This window comes from Acinonyx jubatus, chromosome C2, assembly GCF_027475565.1.
Source record: "Acinonyx jubatus isolate Ajub_Pintada_27869175 chromosome C2, VMU_Ajub_asm_v1.0, whole genome shotgun sequence".
Lineage (NCBI taxonomy): Eukaryota > Metazoa > Chordata > Mammalia > Carnivora > Felidae > Acinonyx > Acinonyx jubatus.
This window is the reverse complement of record NC_069384.1, coordinates 2,724,195-2,744,722: the sequence shown is the minus strand read 5'-3', so window position 1 is coordinate 2,744,722 and position 20,528 is coordinate 2,724,195. Positions and strand designations below refer to the sequence as shown.

General features: G+C 45.7%; 1 protein-coding gene across 6 annotated transcripts in view; it reads right to left on the bottom strand.

Annotated features, from left to right (window-relative positions):
- HSF2BP (heat shock transcription factor 2 binding protein) overlaps nt 1-20,528 on the bottom strand; it is a 95,581-nt gene that overhangs the window by 44,379 nt on the left and 30,674 nt on the right. For all 6 annotated transcript variants that reach the window (XM_053220498.1, XM_027041500.2, XM_027041496.2 and 3 more), the window contains one exon: nt 19,116-19,233. In XM_053220498.1, the coding sequence (XP_053076473.1) occupies nt 19,116-19,233 (118 nt within the window). The remainder of the gene's footprint in view (nt 1-19,115; nt 19,234-20,528) is intronic.

Below are 20,528 nucleotides of genomic sequence, written 5' to 3'. Positions count from 1 at the left end.
AGCCGGGATAGAACCCTCAACCCGATCTTCAAAGAACTGCCCCAAATACAGTACCAACAAATGTGAGTCCATAACAAAAATCACAAAAGCCATGAGAAACGAGATGTCACAAGTGAGAGCACAAAGAACCAATGAGAGTCAGAATTTTTCTACAAAGAGAACTGGCACACCCTGGAAGTGTCAACCACAGAATAGAAAATGGGTATATTGAGTAGGTACAGAGAATACAAAGAGGGGGCGCCTGGGGGGGCTCAATCGGTTGAGCGTCCAACTTCGGCTCAGGTCACGATCCAATGGTTCGTGAGTTCGAGCCCCACATCGGGCTCTCTGCAGTCTGCACGGAGCCTGCTTCAGATCCTCTGTCCCCTCTCTCTCTCTGCCCCTCCCCCACTTGCACACATTCTCTCTCAGAAATAAAAATAAATATTAAGAAAAATACAAAAATAAATTTAAGAAACGAGATAAAGGAGCTACGGAGTATTACAAATGGCCAGCCCATTCAAAGGAGGACCTAGAACTTACAAAAAGTGAAAGGGTAACAATCAAATGGTGAAACTCAAGGGAAACTGAGGCGGTGGCAAGGCTGGTAAGGAGAGGCCCCACACAGAGCGAGAGAAGGAGTTAAAGGAGCTACGGCAAGCAGAGCACAGGCGGGGAGGAGGGAGCGTAGGCAGGCAGGGACTCGGCCCGGGACGCCGCCCGGGAGCACTACAGTGCAGGGCAAAACCTCCGTGGCCCCGGCCCAGCCTGCACGGACAGACGGCGCCTCCACAAGGCAGCCCCGAAGAGGCCCCACGAGCAGTAGGGGCTGGAAAACCAAGGACAGGGCCCAGAGTGTGTTGATCACCTCAGGGGAGTCGGAGTTTAAGAGTCAGGTAAAGCTAACCGCCTGCTAGGACAAACTCTTTCCCTTCAGGAAGAGATAACAGAACCCAGAGTCCACAAAGACAACCTGCAAAGTCCAGGAGACGCTGGAAGATTTACCCGGCAGGGCCCACTAGGGTGCAGAGAGAAGGCATTTCTTTGGTGCAAATGCAAGGGAAGCCAAAACGGTCAGTAAACAAGATTTTTTTTTAATGTACGGTATGGCAAACTTTTAAAAAATCAAAACCACTGCAAAAACTCCGTAATAAGCAATACGTCAACATTTTAAATAAAGAAGGGATCAGTAACAGTGTCATGCCAAGACACATGGGAGCCTGAAGCAAAAGAAAATCAATAATAGCGATTCAGTCCATTAACAAGGGACTAATTAAATCAACTGCGGTACACGCACACATGCATGCCACAGAAATGTTTACTACGGTTTTCTGTTAAAATAGTTGGTTTCTAAGCTCCGTGGCTTATTCATTTTTGCAGCCACACAGCCTGCTGCAGGGCCTGTAAGCACTCAGTTTGAATATGGAAAGGGCACCAACCCCCAGCGACTGAGAGCCCCAGCAGGGCAAAGCACGCACAGACAAGGCGTTCTCTCCCCGTATTCCCATGGGTGTTTGCAAAGTCAAAGTAATGCTACCAAGTTCAAGAAGACAACGCTAGACTAGCGCCCTCCAGGGCAGTGATGCCCAGTTCTCAGATGATGGTCCTCTGCCTTCTCACGGGCCACAAAAGGAGCCAAACTTGCAAATCCTTTCAAGGTTTCCCGAGAATGTTTGCAGTATCCAAACCCTATTCATTAGTAATCTATTTAATGAGTTACTAAGAGCGGTCCAAATGTCGTATTCATGAGGAAAATTCAGCACTTTAACTAGAACTTTCTGAGGCCTCCAACCCAGGAATCTAAGAAGAGAGAAGTTCTTTTCTCAGATCACCAACACAGGTAGTCGGAATTCCTCCAAGTTACACGGAGTGTCCCCACGTTTCCATATGCTACAACAGCACGGCCGAGTCACTGCTACAGAGGCCATGTGGCCCGCAAAGCCTAAAGTACTTTCTCTCTGGCCCTTTACAGATAAAGTTTGTGACCCCTGCCTTAGAGAATGAAAATAAGGTAGCTAATCTTTTTTATTTTTTTTTAAAGCTAGCTAATCTTTAAACTTTAAAAGGCAGAATCGGCACGTGAGTGAAAGCTGGAATACAGGGCAAACCCAGGAAATACAGCCAGCTGAAACGCTCCATTGATTGCCATTTAAGGTGGCAAAAACGACTCACACAAAATTGATAAATACCTTTAAAATTCATATTTGGTCAAAATCAGCCATCCGGAGGCAGCTAAGATGCGAACAAATGTGATCGCAGTGATCTCATGTCATTGCCAGGCTGTATCTCACAGAAGACCAGAGACTTCTCCAAGGTCACACAGGACTCAGCAAACAGCAAACCCAGAAAACCTTCTGTTCCAAGATTTCTATTCTAACCACAAATATTTTGTAAATCACGTATCAAGTTTCCAACTGCAAAGTCAAGAGAAACTGCACCATCGACTCTTCTGGCACTGAGGGATTAAAAGTAAACGTCACCTCCCAAAGTGCTGTAGTGCCAGGAGTCCGACTTCCCTCCAGTGACAAAAAAGGTAGGCGGATTCTGCTTCCTTCCACGAAGCTAAGCAGAAGATTTGTTACAAACAGATGCGAAGGCTCCGAAGGCTGGGAACTGCGGACACATCTGATATCGACAGAGAGAGGATGAAACCCAGGCTACGAGAGAGACACTGGCAAACCCACTCCTTCCACCCAGCTTCCCCAGGCCGGGCTGCACAGATCGGCCTGATAAGAAGTCAGGAAGCCCTCCTGACAGTCTGACGGACAGGCTGAGTCATTACAAGTAAAGGTGACACTCCTGGATTACCTTACTCGTCTTAAAAGAAATGACAACTGGAAGTAACAAAGAACAGAGACACCCAACACTTCAAAACAAGCCAACAACAGAAATAAACAAAAAGGCATAACCACAGGAAAGAAAAGCCCCGACCGGTCATCTGGACTAAAACCAAAAGTAGCCAAATTAGCACCGTCAAGTAAAGCTGGGGAACAATAAGCAATAAAATGCTTATAAAAGCCCGCACATATTAACCGAGAGAGGCAAACGGCAGAGCCTTACCACCATACTTCAGACGAAACAACGCACAGAAACTGGCAGTTTGAGGCCCACCAACATATACATATTTTTGGAAATCTCACTGAGCATTTGCCATGGGCCAACTGTAGGAGCAGGTACCTGTCCTAGTAAATATTTTTGAAGCTTTTACTCAAATCCCAGTTAACATGCAGTGTAGTATTAGTTTCAAGCGTACGATATAGTGATTTGACACCTCCATACATCACCTGGTGCTCATCACAAGTGCCCCCCTTAAGCCCCATCACCTATCTCACCCATCCCCACCTCCCCTCTGGTGACCAACAGTGTGCTGTCTACAATTAAGAGGCTGTTTCTTTGCCTCTCTTCTTTTCCCCTGTGCTGCTTTTGTTGCTTAAATTCCATACCTGTAAGTGAGATATGGTATTTGTCTTTCTCTGACTTATTTCACTTAGCATAATACTCTCTAGATCCAACCATGTTGTTGCAAATGGCAAGATTTCACTCTTTTTTAAGGCTGAATAATATTCCATTACACACACACACACACACACACACACACACACCACATTTTTATTCATTCATCAATGGACGTTTGGGCTGCTTTCATAGTCTGGCTATTGTAAATAATGCTGCTATAGACGTTGAGATGCATGTACCCCTTTGAATCAGTATTTTTGTATCCTTTGGGTAAATACCCAGTAATACAATTGCTGGATCATAGGGTAGTTCTATTTTTAACTTTTTCAGGGAACCCCATACTGTTTTCCAGAGTAGCTACACCAGTTTGCATTTCCACCAACAGTGCACAACACAAGGCTTCCCTTTTCCCCACATCCTTGACAATACTTGTTTCTTGTGTTGTTGATTTTCGCCATTCCGACAGGTGTAAGGTGGTAGCTCACTGCGGTTTTGGTTTCCATTTCCCTGATGATGAGTAACACTGAGCATCTATTCATGTGTCTGTTGGCCATCTGGATGTCTTCTTTGGAGAAACACCTGTTCGTGTCTTCTGCCCATTTTTTAATTGGATTGTTTTTTGGGTGTTAAGTTCTATTAGTTCTTTTTATATTTTGGATACTAACCCTTTATCAGACATGTCATTTGCAAAGATCTTCTCCCATTCAGCAGGTTGCCTTTTAGTTTTGTTGGTTTCCTTTGCTGTGCAGAAGATTTTCATCTTGACAAAGTCCCAATAGTTTACTTTTGCTTTTGTTTCCCTTGCCTCTGGTGAGATATCCAGAAAGTAGTTGCTACCACTGATGTCAAAGACCTCACTGACTGCATTCTCCTCTGGGATTTTGATGGTTTCCTGTCTCACATTTAGGTCTTTCATTCATTTTTAATTTATTTTGTGTCTGGTGTAAGAAAGTGGTCCAGTTTCATTCTTTTGCATGTCGCTGTCTAGTTTTCCCAACACCACTTACTGAAGAGACTGTCTTTTTTTTCCGTTGGATATTCTTTCCTGCTCTGTCAAAGATTAATTGACCATATAGTTGTGGGTTCATTTCTGTTCCATTGCTCTACGTGTCTGTGTTTGTGCCAGTACCATATTGCGTTGATAACTACAGCTTTGTAATATAACTTGAAATCTGGAAATGCAATGCCTCCAGCTTTGCTTTCCTTCTTCAAGGTCACTGTGGCTAGTCAGGGTCTTTTGTGGTTCCATACACATTTTAGGATTGGTTGGTTGTTTCTTTTTTCCAATAAGTACAGTAATTAAATACATAATCTGCTTGTTTTAGATTCTGCGCCCCCTTATCAAGTTAGAACCTACAAATCAGCATATGTAACCCTAACCAAATGTCTACAGATTAATTTTTACCTTCTGTGTAGCATTAAAGGCCCAGAAAAGATAGAAAGAATGATACAATACCCACCTCCCTGGTTAAGAAAAAAAAATCTTATCACCATAGTCCAATCCCCTTTGTGAACTCTGTCTAAATGCATACCTTACCTCCATTTGTCCCATGACACAGCCACGCACTTTTGGACATTTTCACAGCACACGTGCAGAGCCCGACAATCCCATCTTCCGTGTCTGTATCAGTGGCAGCATACCATACCATAATATTCCACACCACAGTGAGATGTTTGTCCACATTGACCTGAGTAGTATTTTCACGTGAATTAATCACACTCTATCTATTCTGTAGCTGACAAAGGTTTAGATTATTCCTAGTACGTGCTATTACAAATGCAGATGCCATGACATTTCTGCACTAGTGTCCTAGTGTTTACAGCTAAAACTTTTTCTGGAGTATGTGGGCAAAAGGGGATTACCTGTTCCAGGCATAAGCATATTAACCTCAACAGATGCTGCCCACCTGCCTTCGTCTCCCTCCCACCAGCGGCGGACAGGTGTAAGCATTCTCAGGCCTCACATCTCTCCACAGCTCTTAACTGTCAGACACTGATTTTTTTCAATGAGATAGAATGAAGTTATCTCATAATGGTAATAATTTGCATTATGATTGAAGCCAAGAATCTTTTCCCGTATTTATGAAGCTTGCCAGTGTTTCCTTTGTGAACTGCCTGATGATCTCTTTTGCCCATATGTGTATTACATTATTTGCTTTTTTCTTAACGAAAATGCCAAACACAGATTTTTTGTTTTTTTAAAAAGTGTATATAGAATGATCAAACTGGGTAGGCTGAAACCCTTAAAATGCCTTTAAGAAAAATCAAGGCTATATTCAAACTTAGTATTTGACTAATTCACTGAGTGTTAAACATTTTGTGGCTGCAAGCTCTGCCGCCTGAAAAATAAAATATAGTAGCTCCCAGGCCCCGAATGTTAGAAACATTTTAGAAGCTTTGTTGACCTTTGTTAATATCTGGAAATGCTGCCAACTCTAAGGAATTTGAACATAACCCAAGATTTTGTCCTCAAACGTATGTCCCTCTTCAAAATATTTAACCATTAACCAACATTCTAGAAATACGCTGTAATGTCCTTAATAATAACTTCCCAGGGCACCTGGGTGACTCAGTCGGTTGAGCGTCTCGACTTCAGCTCAGGTCATGATCTCTCGATTTGTGGGTTCGAGCCCCACATCGGGCTCTGTGCTGACGGCTCAGAGCCTGGACACTGCTTCGGATTCTGTGTCTCCCTCTCTGTCCCTCCCCTGCTCATGTTCTGTCTCTGTCTCAAAAATAAAAATAAACACTAAACAAAATAATAACAATAGCTTTCCTACTACTTAGGATTAATAAAGTTTGGTAACAATTAAGGAAATGCAATCATGTTTGAGGATTTCTTTTCAACTGGAATTAAGCTGTTCCTTATGTGAAGGTTTCAGCTCACCCAAATGCATGGTTACACTCTGTACGACTTTAACAACAAACAGGTATAACCAGACCCTAGAAAGTGTATGTCTGCCTCCTTTGCTCATTTAGCATCATTTACTGAGTATCTTCTGTGTTTCAGGCCTTGGGAATACAGAGCTGAAGCACGGTCTGTGGCGCCCAGAAGTTTCCAGCAAAGGGAGGAGAGATGAGCAATGCATCCACTGAGTGCACTGTGGTGCCTGCAGAGTTCCCTCTCCAAGCTTAGAGTCCTAAGTGTAGCCCTAAAACACGGCCACTATGACATTTGGGGGAAATGCTTCTAGAATCATCTTTATAAAGTACAGTCTGGGTTCTCACCTTCCAAGTTCTCTCCTCTTTGGAAACTGGGATTCCACGGGAAAAATCAGCCCAATGGTCCTTAGGATGGGGAATCATCACTCAAGGAGGCTCAGCTCTGCAAATGTAGCTATGACCACGCAAGACTGCATCCGTTCCAAAACATAATAATGCTAGTTTGGCCATAAACTGTGAACTGGTTTTCTGCAGAACTCACAAGCTGGTTCTGCACCAGAGGAAATCTCTGCACCTGGGAGACTGCAGGTACAAGACTTCTCACTGACTAAACCCTGCTGATGACATCTGGGAAGCCGTCAAGTGGACCAACAAACAACTTCAAGTAGCAGGGCCAAGTACATCCCCTACTGCAAAGGTGCTTCTGTAATCGTGCCTCCATGTGCCTGGGCGAAAAACACCTTTGCGGAGCTTCTGTCCTCTCCAGCCTTCCCTGACCGTAAACACCGTATGCTCCCCGGGCCCTGAACTGTGAAACTTGCTGTGTCGATGACCTATGGCTGGTACCGAGTAACCACACCCCCTTCCTGGAGCATGCAGATGAACCCCAAACCTGGGGATGGTGTTCCGCTGAGAACCAGTGGTCTTTGTTCGGGAATGTGGAGAAGTCCCCCCACCCCTGCAACCTCCAATAGCTTGCCCTGCCTGAGGTCCCCTTTCGCCAGCTGGGGAGCCACCCTGAACCCGGGGGCCTCCAGCAAACCCGTTCAGTGGCCCTAAGTAGCAGGTACGACAAGATGCTAAAAGGCCTCGCATGGTCTATTTGATAGGATTGGTAAAACCACAATGAAAGGCAACGACAATCAGTTACTGAGAAAATTAAGTACAAAAGAAATAGAAGGTACTTAGAAAGGCCCAAGTGACTCTGATTCCAGAAATCCAGATCCCCCACACGAAACAAAGATTTTGCTGGTCCAGCTCTCGAGTGTCAAGAACAACGACAACACCCGTGTCACGCCACAGCAGTGGGGAGGGACAAGACCCAACCAGGAGAGGCTCGGCGTCCACCACAGCAGGCTGAGTGCCAGCGCCGTGCACGTTGGCCTGTGCGGCCCCAAGGTCCGGGTACAAGCCGGACACGGCAGAGTGCGCCAGGTGCCGCGCGTACGCCTGCGTGACCTGAGGCTGGGGGCGGAGGACGAGAGCTGGCGCCGGTGGCGATGGGGGCTGCTGACCCGGCCAGCACGGGCTGCCGGGTGATAAGGGAAGTGCTGGAGAAGAGGTGGACGGGAGCCCCTGCGGCTTGCCGGCAGCTGGTAGCGCTGACCTCCCCCGCCTTGGCTGACGGAGCCTGGTGTAGGGCTGGCCTGGGCCGAGAGGCTGAGAGGCTGCTGTGTGAGGACGTGAGAAACACCCACAGGCACCCACAGGGAAGGCGGTCCTGGCTGGGGCGGCAGGAAGGCGATGCCCCCAGAGGCCCAGATGCCAAGGCTCACGAGACATAGCACTATAGCAAATGGCAGTCCGGCCATCCTGCTGGAACAGAACAAAGCACCCGAGAGGCCCAGCAGCCGCCGGTGCGTCTGGCTACCAGATATAGGAAGTTTCTAGATTTGGAGTTAAAAAAGGGTCTTCCCCCAAAACAGGCAGATAAGCCAGGACAAGTGAGAAATTACACAAGCTGAGAGGACAGGACGCTGAAAGAACTCACCGAGGCCAAGTCACAAGAATGTCTCACTTGTCACCCTGTGGGTGTGTGCCACCAAAGAGACCTACTGGGTCCCACAGTAGGATCAAGTCTATTACAAGGCCAGTGGCCCACGGGGCCCACAGGGACTTCAAGGGGAAGCAAAAGGAACGAGGCACCATGAGACACCACCCTTCATGTTATGTCAGGTAAACCCAAGGCCACCCAAACTCCAGCAGAGCTGACAAATGGGCCCTGATGAAGGTTGTCACAGCACAAATGGGAGCAAAAAGGCTGATAAGGGCCAGTAGAGAGGGAGGATTTGAAAATGCCGAAGCAAGAGATGACGACCAACTGAGCAAAATCCCAGAGGGCAGCTAATCAAAACCAGAGGCAGAAGGACCAGTCACCCAAAATCCCAGAAGGCCACAGGTTCCTCTGACACACAGAGAAGAAAGAGAGTAGGTGGGCATAAATGAGGCAGCCGCCATAAGTAAGGTCACGCCCACCCCCCAATCCTCCCTGGGTAGCAGGAAGGAAAGCCACTTGCTGGGAACACATTTGCAAGGGACCGAGGAACGGTGAAGTGGTCAAGGTCACAAAGAGTCTGAAGTCTGACCTGGCCACTCTGAAGACCAAAGCGGAGACTGGGGAGGACACAGACAGGGCCCTGGCAGGGGCTTCAGACCAGGAAAGGGTGAGATGGCATGGCTGCACTGGGAACCTTCTGGTCAAGCATCACTGAGCAGCCCTGGCGTAGGAAAGGAGAAGGCCCATGGCCGGTCCAAGGCTGGAGTATCAGGAAAAGGGGGGGTAGGGGGGTGCTGTGACTGCCAACAGGCAAGTAGAAACCTGGTGTGTTCCACACGGGATCCCAGCGAGTGGGACAGAAAGCAAGCTGGCCAGGGAGGGTGACAGTCAGAAGGAGCAGGAGCTTAAGGGGCAATGAGGAGGGAGCAGGAACAGAGAGGATATGTACCTGAGCGCCGCAGTGGGCTCTGCCATGTCAGAGGCTGAAATGCGTGGCGGCAAGACTGGGTTATTCACTGTGTAGAGCAGCAGCATCTCTGGAACTGAGAAAGGCAAGCAGCCTTGACATTAGAGCATTGAAAGCATCACCACAAACACGATCAAGACATTCAAGACCGAAGGGAACGGCAGGCAGGGGAAGCCACGACCCCCGTGCTTGCCGAGTGGACAAGGGGAGGCAAAGGTGGACAGGGAGGTAACTGGCTGCTTGAATTCCGAAGAAGGAAAGGGTTTTTTATGAAGTGGAAGAGAAATGGATTTTTTTAAATGGACTTTAAAAACGATGGGGCGCCTGGGTGGCTCAGCCGGTTGAGCGTCCAACTTCAGCTCAGGTCATGATCTCACGGTCTGTGAGTTCGAGCCCCAAGTCAGGCTCTGTGCTGACAGCTCAGAGCCTGGAGCCTGTTTCAGATTCTGTGTCTCCCTCTCTCTGCCCCTCCCCCACTCATGCTCTGTCTATCAAAAATAAATAAACATTAAAAAAATTTTTTTAAATAAAAAAAAAAAAAATGAAAGCTAGGACTTGCAGTTTCCAGTTCTGCGTGTCAGGAGCTGGGGGCCATCACGCCATCCTAATGATAGGTAAAAAGCTCAACAGACTGAAAAGTCCACAACCCACAACTGCTCCTCTTGGATCCCAAGGAGAGGGGAGGACACAGGGCAAACTGCTGTCCCCAAGACTGGAGAGACAGGTGGATACGGGGCCACAGCTCACCGGAGCAGAGTCATGAGCAAAAACCAGTGCAGGAGCAAGTGCTGGGGCAGGAAATCCTGAATGGTAACTGGTGAACCACCAGAAGCTTGGTGTAGACAAGCCTGAGCATTAGAAAGTGCGGGGCTCCCAGCCAGGGTGCCTCCACGGGGTGGCCTGTGGCGTGCACCTGCAGGGGCTCGACTGGGTGTCCAGGGCTGGGTGAGGGAAAAGGACCCGTTCTGAAACACACCAGGGCACTCTGTTCTTCCCAGCAAGGCCTGCCCTCAGGGGAAACTAGTTAACTGGACCCTAACTGACCTAGGAAAGGGAGATACCCAAGAGCAGCCCACTCCAGCCATCCTCTTCCACTGGGGGGGTGGGGGGAGGGCAGGGGAGGAAAAAGCTGAGAAACACTCATGAAGTTCACAGTCCAGAGGCCCAGGCTCACTGGAAGACTGAGCCCAGGTCACGGGACTACAGAATGTGTCCTCCCTGTGACATGTCACCACCATGTTACTAAAAGGCTGTTTACAGCACTTCCTTCTACCCAGGTCACTTGCCTGGTTATCGAGAAAAAAAATCATAAGGCAAAAGGCAAAAAAAAAAAAAAACCCATTCGCAGACAAAGCAAGCAACAACACAGCCAGACACGGCCAAGATGCCTGAGTTGTCAGACCAGGAATTCAGAACAACCATGACGAATATGCTAAGGGCTCTGATGGATAAAGCAGACCGCACGCAAGAGCAGACGGGCAAACGTAAGCAGAGAGATGGAAATCGTGAGGAAAAACCAGAAAGAAATTCTAGACACAAAACCACTGTGGCAGAAATAGAGGATGCCTTTCATGGGCTTCCTAGGGGGCTGGACATGGCTGGCAAAAGCATCTCTGAGCTGGATGACGTAGCCACAGAAACCTGCAGAACTGAAAAGCAAAGGGAACAAAGACAAAACCCAAACAGAACACCCAAGGACTGTGGGACAATAAGGGAGGTGTAACCTCTGGGCGGCGGGAATACGGGAGGAGAAGAGAGAGAGAAAGCTGCAGAACATGCTTGAAACAACGATGGCTGAGAATTCCCTACCCTGACATCAGACACCAGACCCGAGATCTGGGAGGCTCCGAGGACACCAAGCAGGGTAAGTGCAAAAATCATGTGACCCCTGGGCAGAGCACTGCCAAACTGCAGAGAATCAAAGAGGAAGAAAAAGTCCTGAAAGAAGCCAGAGAAAAGAACACCTCACCTACAGGACCAGAGACGAGATTCCATCAGCTTCTCTACAGAAGCCACACAAGCACAGAGAGAGAACAGTGAAATTTTTAAAGGGTTGAGAAGGGAAAAAACAAAACAAAACAAAACAAAACAAAACAAAACAAAACCCCGAATTCTGCATCCAGTGAAAGTATCCTTAGAAAATGAAACAAAGACTTTCTTAGACAAAAATTGTAATTTGTTGCCAGTAGACCTGCCTTGCAAGAAACGTTAAAATCTCCTTAAAGGAACGTAAGTCACTGAAGGAAAAGTTCCAAGCTGTATTTCTCTTTTCCTTACTTGATCTAACAGCAGTTGGTTCAAGGTAACAGCAAGGAGGGTAGTCGTGGTGACTGAGGAGTATGTGAAATGAACGACGGCACCCGGCGAGGCTCGGGAGGGAGGAGCAGGATGGTCGTGTTACCTTAAGGGGCCCCTGTACCCGGGAGCCGGCAGCGTTATCCGAAAGGGGATCAGGATTAGCTGTAAATGTATCGCAAGCTGCAGGGCGACCACCGAAAAAGGTAAAAGAGAAATAAGCTGAGATGCTAAGAAAGGAGAGAAAATGGAACCGTATCAAATGCTCAGTTAAAACCAGGAAAGGCAGAAACAGAGTGGAAGACAAAAACAAGACAAAGACCAAGGGCAACAGAGTAACAACGACGGTAGACAGTAGTCCAACTACGCCAGTTATCTCTTGGAATGTCCAGGGTCCAAGTGCACCAACAGAAAGACAGAGGTTGTCAGAACGGATCAAAAGACACAGCCCAACCATCGGTAGTCTACAAGAAATCTACTTTAAGTATAAAAATAAATATAGATTAAAAATAAATGGATGGAGGAAAATATACCATGTTAACACTAATCAAAAGAAAGCAGGAGCAGCTCAATTAATTTCAGAAAAAGCGGACTTCAAAGCAAGGAAAATTATCAGTGATAAAAAAGGGTATTGCACAGGGGCACCTGGGTGGCTCAGTCAATTGAGCGTCCAACTCTGGATTTCAGCTCAAGCCATGATCTCAAAGTTCATAAGATTGAGCCCCGCATCAGGTTCTGCACTGACAGTGTGGAGCCTGTTTGAGATTCTCGCTCTCCCTCTCTCTCTCTCTGCCCCTCCCCTGCTTATGCCCTGTCTCTCAAAACTAAATAAATAAACTTAAAAAAAAAGAAGGGTATTACATAATAATAAAGGGGTCAATTCTCCAAAAAGACATAACAATTGTTAACATATATGCACCTAACAACAGAGTGTCAAACTAAGTGAGGCAAAAGATGATAGAACTACAAAGAGAAATAGATGAATCCACCTTACAGCTGGAAACTGTGACATCACTGCAACCACAATGGAATGCAACTAGAAATTAGTAACAGAAAAATAACTGGAAAATCCCTAAATACTTGGAGATTAAAGAACACACTTCTAAATAACACGAATTAAAGAAGTCTCAAGAAAAATTTAAAAATATTTTGGGGCACCTGGGTGGCTCAGTCAGCTAAGCGTCTGACTTCAGCTAGACTTCATGATTTCATGCTCTGTGGGTTTGAGCCCTGCCTCAGGCTCAGTGCTGACTGCTCAGAGCGTGGAGCCTGCTTCAGATTCTGTGTGTCTCTATCTCTCTGCCCCTCCCCTGCTCATGCTCTCTCTCTGTCTCTCTCTCTCAAAAACAAACATTAAAGGGGCATCTGGGTGGCTCAGTCAGTTAAGCGTCCGACTTCGGCTCAGGTCATGATCTCACAGTTTGTGGGTTTGGGCCCCACATTGGGCTCTGTGCTGACAGCTCAGAGCCTGGAGCCTGCTTCCGATTCTGTGTCTCCCTCTCTCTCTGCCCCTCTCCCCCATGCTCTCACTCTCTCTCTCTCTTTCAAAAAAAATAAATAAATAAAGATTAAAAAAGAAAGAGATTATCAATGAAACTTAATATAGGAAACCAGCAGAGAAAAATCAATAAAACCAAAAGCTGTTTCTTTGAAAAGAACAATAAAATTGACAGAGAATACATATTACCAGTATCAGAAATAAAAAGAGACATTACTACAGATCCCACGGAAATTGAAAGGATAGTAACCTAATACTATGAACAACTCTATGCCCACAAATTTGATAACCTAGATGATATGAATCAATTCCTTACAAGACACAATCTGCCAAAACTCCTACAACAAGAAACAGATGATCTGTATAGGCCCTTATCTATTAAGAAATTGAGAAAATAATTAATAACTTTCCAAAATAGAAAGCACCAGGCCCAGATGGGTTCATTGGTCAATTCTACCAAATGTTTAAGGAAGAAATTATACCAATTCTCTACAATCTCTTTCAGAGGAGAGAAACAGAGAGAATATTTCCTAACTCATTCTTTGAGAACAGCATTACCCAAACACCAAAACCAGACAAAGACATTGTTAAGAAAACTACAGACCAATACCTCTCATGAACATAGATGGAAAAACCCTCAACAAAATATTAGCAAACTGAAATTAAAAAAGTATAAATAGAATTTACACCATGACCAAGTGAGATTTAACCTAGGTATCCAAGGCTGGTTCAATATTCAAAAATCAATTACTATATGGGGCGCCTGGGTGGCTCAGTCGGTTGAGCGTCCGACTTCAGCTCAGGTCATGATCTCGCGGTTCGTGAGTTCGAGCCCCACGTCGGGCTCTGTGCTGACAGCTCAGAGCCTGGAGCCTGTTTCCGATTCTGTGTCTCCCTCTCTCTCTCTGACCCTCCCCCGTTCATCCTCTGTGTCTCTCTGTCTCAAAAATAAATAAACGTTTAAAAAAAAATCAATTACTATAATCCATCATATCAACAGACTAAAAAAAAAATCACAAAATCATACCAATAGATGCAGAACAAGCATTTGACAAAATCCAACATCCATCCATGAAAAAGTCTCTCGGTAAACTAGGAATAGTTTATTTGACATACTTGATAAACGGTATTTACAAAAAACCTATAGCTAACATACTTAATGGTAAGAAACTCAAATGTTTTCCACTAAGATCAGGTACAAGGTCAGGATGTCCCCTCTCACCACTCTTTTTCAACATCATGCTGTAAGTCCTTATTAATGCAGGAAATTAAGAAAATATAGTAAAAGATATACAGATTGGGAAGAAAGAAATAAAACTGTCTTTGTTCACAGGTAACATAATCATCTATGTAGAAAATCTGAAAGAATCAACCAAAAAAGCCTCCCAGAACTAATAAGATTATAGCAAGGTTTTGGATACCAGGTTGACATACAAAAGTCAACTGCTTTCCTATATACCAACAATGTACAAGTAGAATTTGAAATAAAAAATGCAATATCATTCACATTTAGCACCCCCTACAAATTAAATACTCAGGTATATATCTAACAAGATATGTACAAGATATATATGTAGAAAACTATAAAACTCTGATGAATTAAATCAAAGAACTAAATAAATGGAGGAAAGAAAGAAAATAAAGAGAAGGAGAAGAAGGAAGGAAGGAAGACATATAGACAGAGATATTCCATGTTCATGGATAGGAAGATTCAATGTGAAGATGTCAGTTCTTCCCAACTTGATCTTTAGATTCACCGCAATCCCAATCAAAATTCCAGTGAGTTGTTTTGTGGGTATCACTAAACTGACTCTAAGTTTATATAGAGTGGCAAAAGACCCAGCATAGCCTACATAATATTGAATAACAACAAGGTTGTAGGACTAACATCACCTGCCTTCAGGACTCACTACAAAGCTACAGTGATCAAGATGATGTGATACTGGAAAAAGAACAAACAGATCAATGGAACAGCATAAAGAGCTCAGTAGTAGATCCACACAAACAGAGTTAACTGATCTTCAACAAAGGAGCAAAGGCAATACAATGGAGCAAAGACAGTCTCTTCGACAAGTGGTACTAGGACAAGTGGACATCCACACGCAAAAAAATAAATCTAGACATGGACGTTACACCCTTCACAAAAATTACCTCAAAGTGACTCACAGGCCTAACTGTAAAATAAAATACTATACGGCTCCCAGGGTGTAACACAGGAGAACACCTATGACCCATACATGGTGATGCCTTATGTAGACACAACACCAGAGGTCCAGTAAAACAAATACTTGATGAGCTAGACTGCATGAAAATTAAGAGCTTCTGCTCTGTGAAAGACCACGTCAAGAGATTAAGAAGACAAGCCACAGACTGAGAGAAAATACTTGCAAATGACACAGCTGATAGAAGAATATTATCCAAAATATACAAAGAACTCTCAGAAAACTCAAAGCCATGAAAAGATATGAAAGAACCTTAAAAGATTATTACTAAGTAAAAGAAGCCAGTCTGAGAAGGCTTTCAACTGTATGACACTGTGGAAAAGGCAAAACCATGCAGACAATACATAGATCAAGAACTGCCAGGGGCTGGGGCAGGAAAGAAATGAACAGGTAGAACACAGAAGATTTCCAGGGCAGTGAAAATACTCTGTATACTGTTAATGAACATATGCCATAATACATTAGCCCCAATCCACAGAATGTGCGACACTAAGAGTAAACTTAGGTAAATTATGGTCTTTGGGTGACTACGTTGTGTCAATGCAGGTTCACTGCTGGCAAAACAAAACAAAACAAAACAAAACAAAACAAAACAAAACACCATTCTCGTGAATGATACTGATAGTGGAAAAGGCTACGTATGTGTTGGGACACAGTATATGGAAAATCTCTGTATTTTCTAGTAAATTTTGCTGTGAAACTAAAACTGCTCTAAAAGATTTAAGTCTTTTAAAAAAAAATCCCCTTCTCTGGGTCTAAGGCACCCAAGCTGCTGAAAATGAGTAGCCTTTAGCCACAGAAGCAGAAAGGAAAGCAAACTTTCCAGGATAGAGGCAAGTTACAGTCAAGACAAGGAGAGGCCAAAAAGAGAAGTTTACTTACAGTACAAAAAAGGTCCTGGTCCAGAGGACTCAAGGCCACGAGTTAGCAGTGAAGAAGAGCATGAACAAATGGCACGTAAATCAGAAGGCAGCCAAAAATGATAACGTGAGGAGACCCACAAGAGGCTGGTGCAGGCTGGGATCCCAAGCAGGTCTGAGGCGAACAGTTTATCCACTTTTGCTCCAGGCTTTGCTCCCTGTCAGGTGGAAAACCGCCAAGCAAGCAAGTAAACGTCTCTGAATGCAAGTCTGCCCATCTCCCAGTGCAGGACAGGGGCTGCCTAACATGCAAAGGCCCAGAGCTTCACGTACTGGAACCAGAGAGACTAGAAGACACACAGACCCTGTACAAAGCCTTGCCTCGGAAGTGCAGGAGGGGGCTAACTGGCCCCCAAACACTGACCTTGTACGGACCACAGAGGCACGAGAGACAACGGTGTAGTATCCAGAACACAAAAAAAAACAGCAAGTCATTATGAAAAATACAACCCAACAGAAAACAGGCAAGAGACATGAACAGGTAATTCACAGGAAAAACAATGTCATGAAAAAGTGAAAAGAGTTTCAACCTTACCAGTAATATACACCTAAAGACAGGCAGACGGATGTAGATAATACAAATACCCTTTATTAGAAAATAATAAACACTGAAGTGCTGAGGAAGGTGTGGGAGACACAGCACTCTGATGCCCTGTGGGTGGAAGTGTGTACTTTGGTGACCCATCTGGCAGCGTCTTATCAAACTAAAAGTGTGCACGTCTTACTTCTCAAACATTGCATTTTTGGGAAAACTCCTAGAGAAAAAAAGCCTCACACAGGTTAGCAAGGAGATATTTGCCAAAGGTGTTCACTACACTATTACATTTGCAGAGTAAAACCTGAAAATAACCTAATGTCCATCAATCTGGGATAAGATAATCCAAATGTTACATCTTTTTGGTGCAAGATATTTCAAAGGAATTAACTATGGGCACAGACAACTCGCAAAAATATACACAAAACTATACAAGTTATATGTTATGTTGTATTATATATATCACTCGCGGACATCTATTTGCTAGTATAAAATACTGGAGCAGACTCAAGGATCTGGTTCCAGGTAAGATGGGGGTGAACATGCCCCACCCTCTTGGTTCCACTGAACGCAGCTATGAATTCTGAACAGAATACACGGAGCAGCGACGTGAAGCCCCTGAAAAGGAAACAGCAGCAGACAGAACGGGCACAAGTCCAGAGTTAGAAGAACCACCAAACACGCAGCGAGTTCACCACTCAGCCCCCAAGCCCAGGCATGGCAGTGACTCGCATAAGAACGCGCACCGGAAGACCTCTTGTCGGGCTCGAGCCCCCAAATAACTCCCACTGTGTGGACAGGAAATCTTCCTCACCGCCGGAAGGAGCTGTGACCCTCTGAACCCCTGCTGCCGGGCACAGCTGCAGAAGCACAGGACGCAGCAGGGCATGTGGAACACCGGCACTCCAGGCGAAGGGCTGGAAGGGGAGCCCTGGGTAACTAACAAGTACCAAGCACACCGTGGAGAGTTCAAGAGCTCAGGCGAGTGACCCCGCAAGGTGGTTCGTAAACCCCGGCCTCACGCCAAGCTAGGCATGTGTGAATCTAATCAGAAAGAGCATACCCCAGCCTGAGAATTAAATGGCCAGAGATCACCAGGGTTTTAGGCTGACGCGGGTGGTACACGGGAGGGGCAGACCCAGCGGTCCTGCGAAGGCTTTCTGAAACTGCAAAGGACGCTGAAAACACAATACAGAGGAGGCAGGTGAGAACCTGTCACTTGGACCCAACCAGGCTGTCTGCTCAAACAAAAACGTCAACATTTTCCACAGTTTAAAAAAGACCAAGGGTCTCAAAACATAATATTCAAATATCCACAGTACAACCCAAAATTACCCAGCACACAAAAAAATAGGAAAAATCCCAACGCACATGGGAAAAGATAACCAAGAGACACCACGCCAAGATGACAGAGACAATGAAATGTTCCAAGGAGGAAAAGCCACCGCTCAGAATGAAAAGTGGCCCAACACCTCCTGCCCTGACCCCCAGGCTGAACACACAACACCCCAGTCACGTTCAGTTACACGGCGGAGAGTCTCGGCACACCTACCTGAGGTTACCAATTGGGTGCCTCTGGCTTATGAAAAGGGAGTTTATCCAGTTATGCTTAAGCTACACCCCCGAGCCCATCCACGTACAGCATTTTCTCTGGCTGGCAGCGGAAGAGGAAGTCTGAGAGCTTCCAGGTTAAGGACTCAGTGAGCCACTGGACCTTGAAGACGGGTGCCTCACAGGATCAGAAACTCTGTCAGCCCAGGAAGCTGAGACAGCCCCACAGGCCAGTCAGCGAGGAAACGAGGACCTGAGTCCTATAAGTGCAGGGAGCTGGATTTGCCAGCATCCTGAACGTGCCCCAGGTGGGCCCTCTGGAGCCTCTGGAAAAGAGCCCGGCCTGGACAACACCTCAGTTTTGGCCATGTGAGGCCCCGCTCAGAGAGCCCAGGTGAGCTCTCTCGGACTCCTGACCCGCAGGACTTGGAAGCAGGTGCTGTTTGAGCCACGAAGTTTGTTACCCAGTAGAAAACAAAGGCAGATTTTGGCACCTGGAGGTAGGACACTGCTGTAACAATCTCCTATTTAAGTTCACTTTGAGGTAATTAAGATGACCTTAAAGTGTCACATGATAACCTTTGGGACTCACCGATTGCTCTAAGGTGAGAACGAGAACACTCTTTTTGTTTATTATTTTTCTAAGATAGTACTGAACAAAGAGTGCATCCCTTAATTCTCCGGGCAACGTGTTTCTTCTATTTTTTTAGAATTATTGCCAAAGTAACTGTGTTTACTTGAAAAAGAAGCCCCATCAGCAAATTCTAACTAATAGGTAAATAAACATGAGCTTTTTAATATCATCCACCATACACTTTGAGTTTCGTGCACTGTCCTGGCTTCAAGTCTCCCAGAAGCTGCAGAAAGGTGTCCAACAGCACCCGACTTGAATTAACCAAGAATTCTCGACCACATGCTATGGCAGCAACATCTGCAACAGAAAGATAAAAAACAAAAGCATCAAAATCACTGTTACTTCAGAGTCCGGAAAAGTCTGCCCAAGATGGGATGCAGAGACCAGAGAGCACACAGGGAAGCCCTGGGACCACCTGCAGAGAGAAAGAGAAAGACACCGGGTGAGCCCCCAGCTGTCCCAGCCTCCGGAGGCAAGCGGAGCCGCCTCAGCTGAGGCCCCGCACAGCGCAGAGTGGCACCTTACCCTCCAAGCCCGAAGCAAGAGAAGCGACTGTCCTTGTTTGAAGACCTGAAGTTTCAGGTGCTTTGGTACAAGCGATGGACAACAGGACATCGCTAAGGTACCACTGAAAACACACCTCGATGGGCAACGGCACCCAACGAAACACAGCAAATTCACTGGTAAATAAAGTCCCAGACCACGTGTCCGGTATCATGAGAGCAAACGCCGAGCCTGTACTTCACTGACTTACCAGTAACTACAGAGCAAACTACAAGGTAAATAAATGTGAGTAAATGCCTACAAATAGCTCCAAGATTAGTCCATCTGTCCGGGAACGCTCGGGAGTCAGCTCTAAGACTACACCATAAGGGTTGCTCTGTTGTAGTTTTTGCAGAAAACTGCTAAAATGTACCCATTTTTTTCTCGGTTTATTTTCCTTTAAAATTATTTGTAGAGGGGCGGGCGGCTAGGTGGCTCAGTCGGGTAAGTGTCTGACTTCGGCTCAGGTCATGATCTCACACTTTGTGAGTTCAGGCCCCGTGTCGGGCTCTGTGCTGGCAGCTCAGAGCCTGGAGCCTGCTTCAGATTGTGTCTCCCTCTCTCTGTGCCCCTCCCCAGCTCACACTCTGTCTCTCTCTCTCTCTCTCTCTTACTCAAAATAAATAAACATTAACATTTTTTAGATATTTATAGATATTTCTGTTACCATAATAATCATATAATTTTAATAATAATAAAAATAATCTTTAAATATATATATTTTAAAGTTTTTTTTTTTACATTTAGTTTATTTTTTAGAGGCAGAGAGACACAGAGCACAAGTGGGGGAGGGGCAGAGAGAGGGAGACACAGAATCTGAAACAGGCTCCAGGCTCTGAGCTGTCATCACAGAGCCCGGCATGGGGCTCGAACTCACAAACCATGAGATCATGACCTGAGCTGAAGTCGGATGCTCAACCGACTGAACCACCCAGGCGTCCCAATATATATAAATATTTAAAAGTTTATTTATTTTGAGAGAGAGAGCAGAGGAGGGGCAGAGAGGAGAGACAGAATCCTAAGCAGGCTCCGTGCTGTCAGCACAGAGC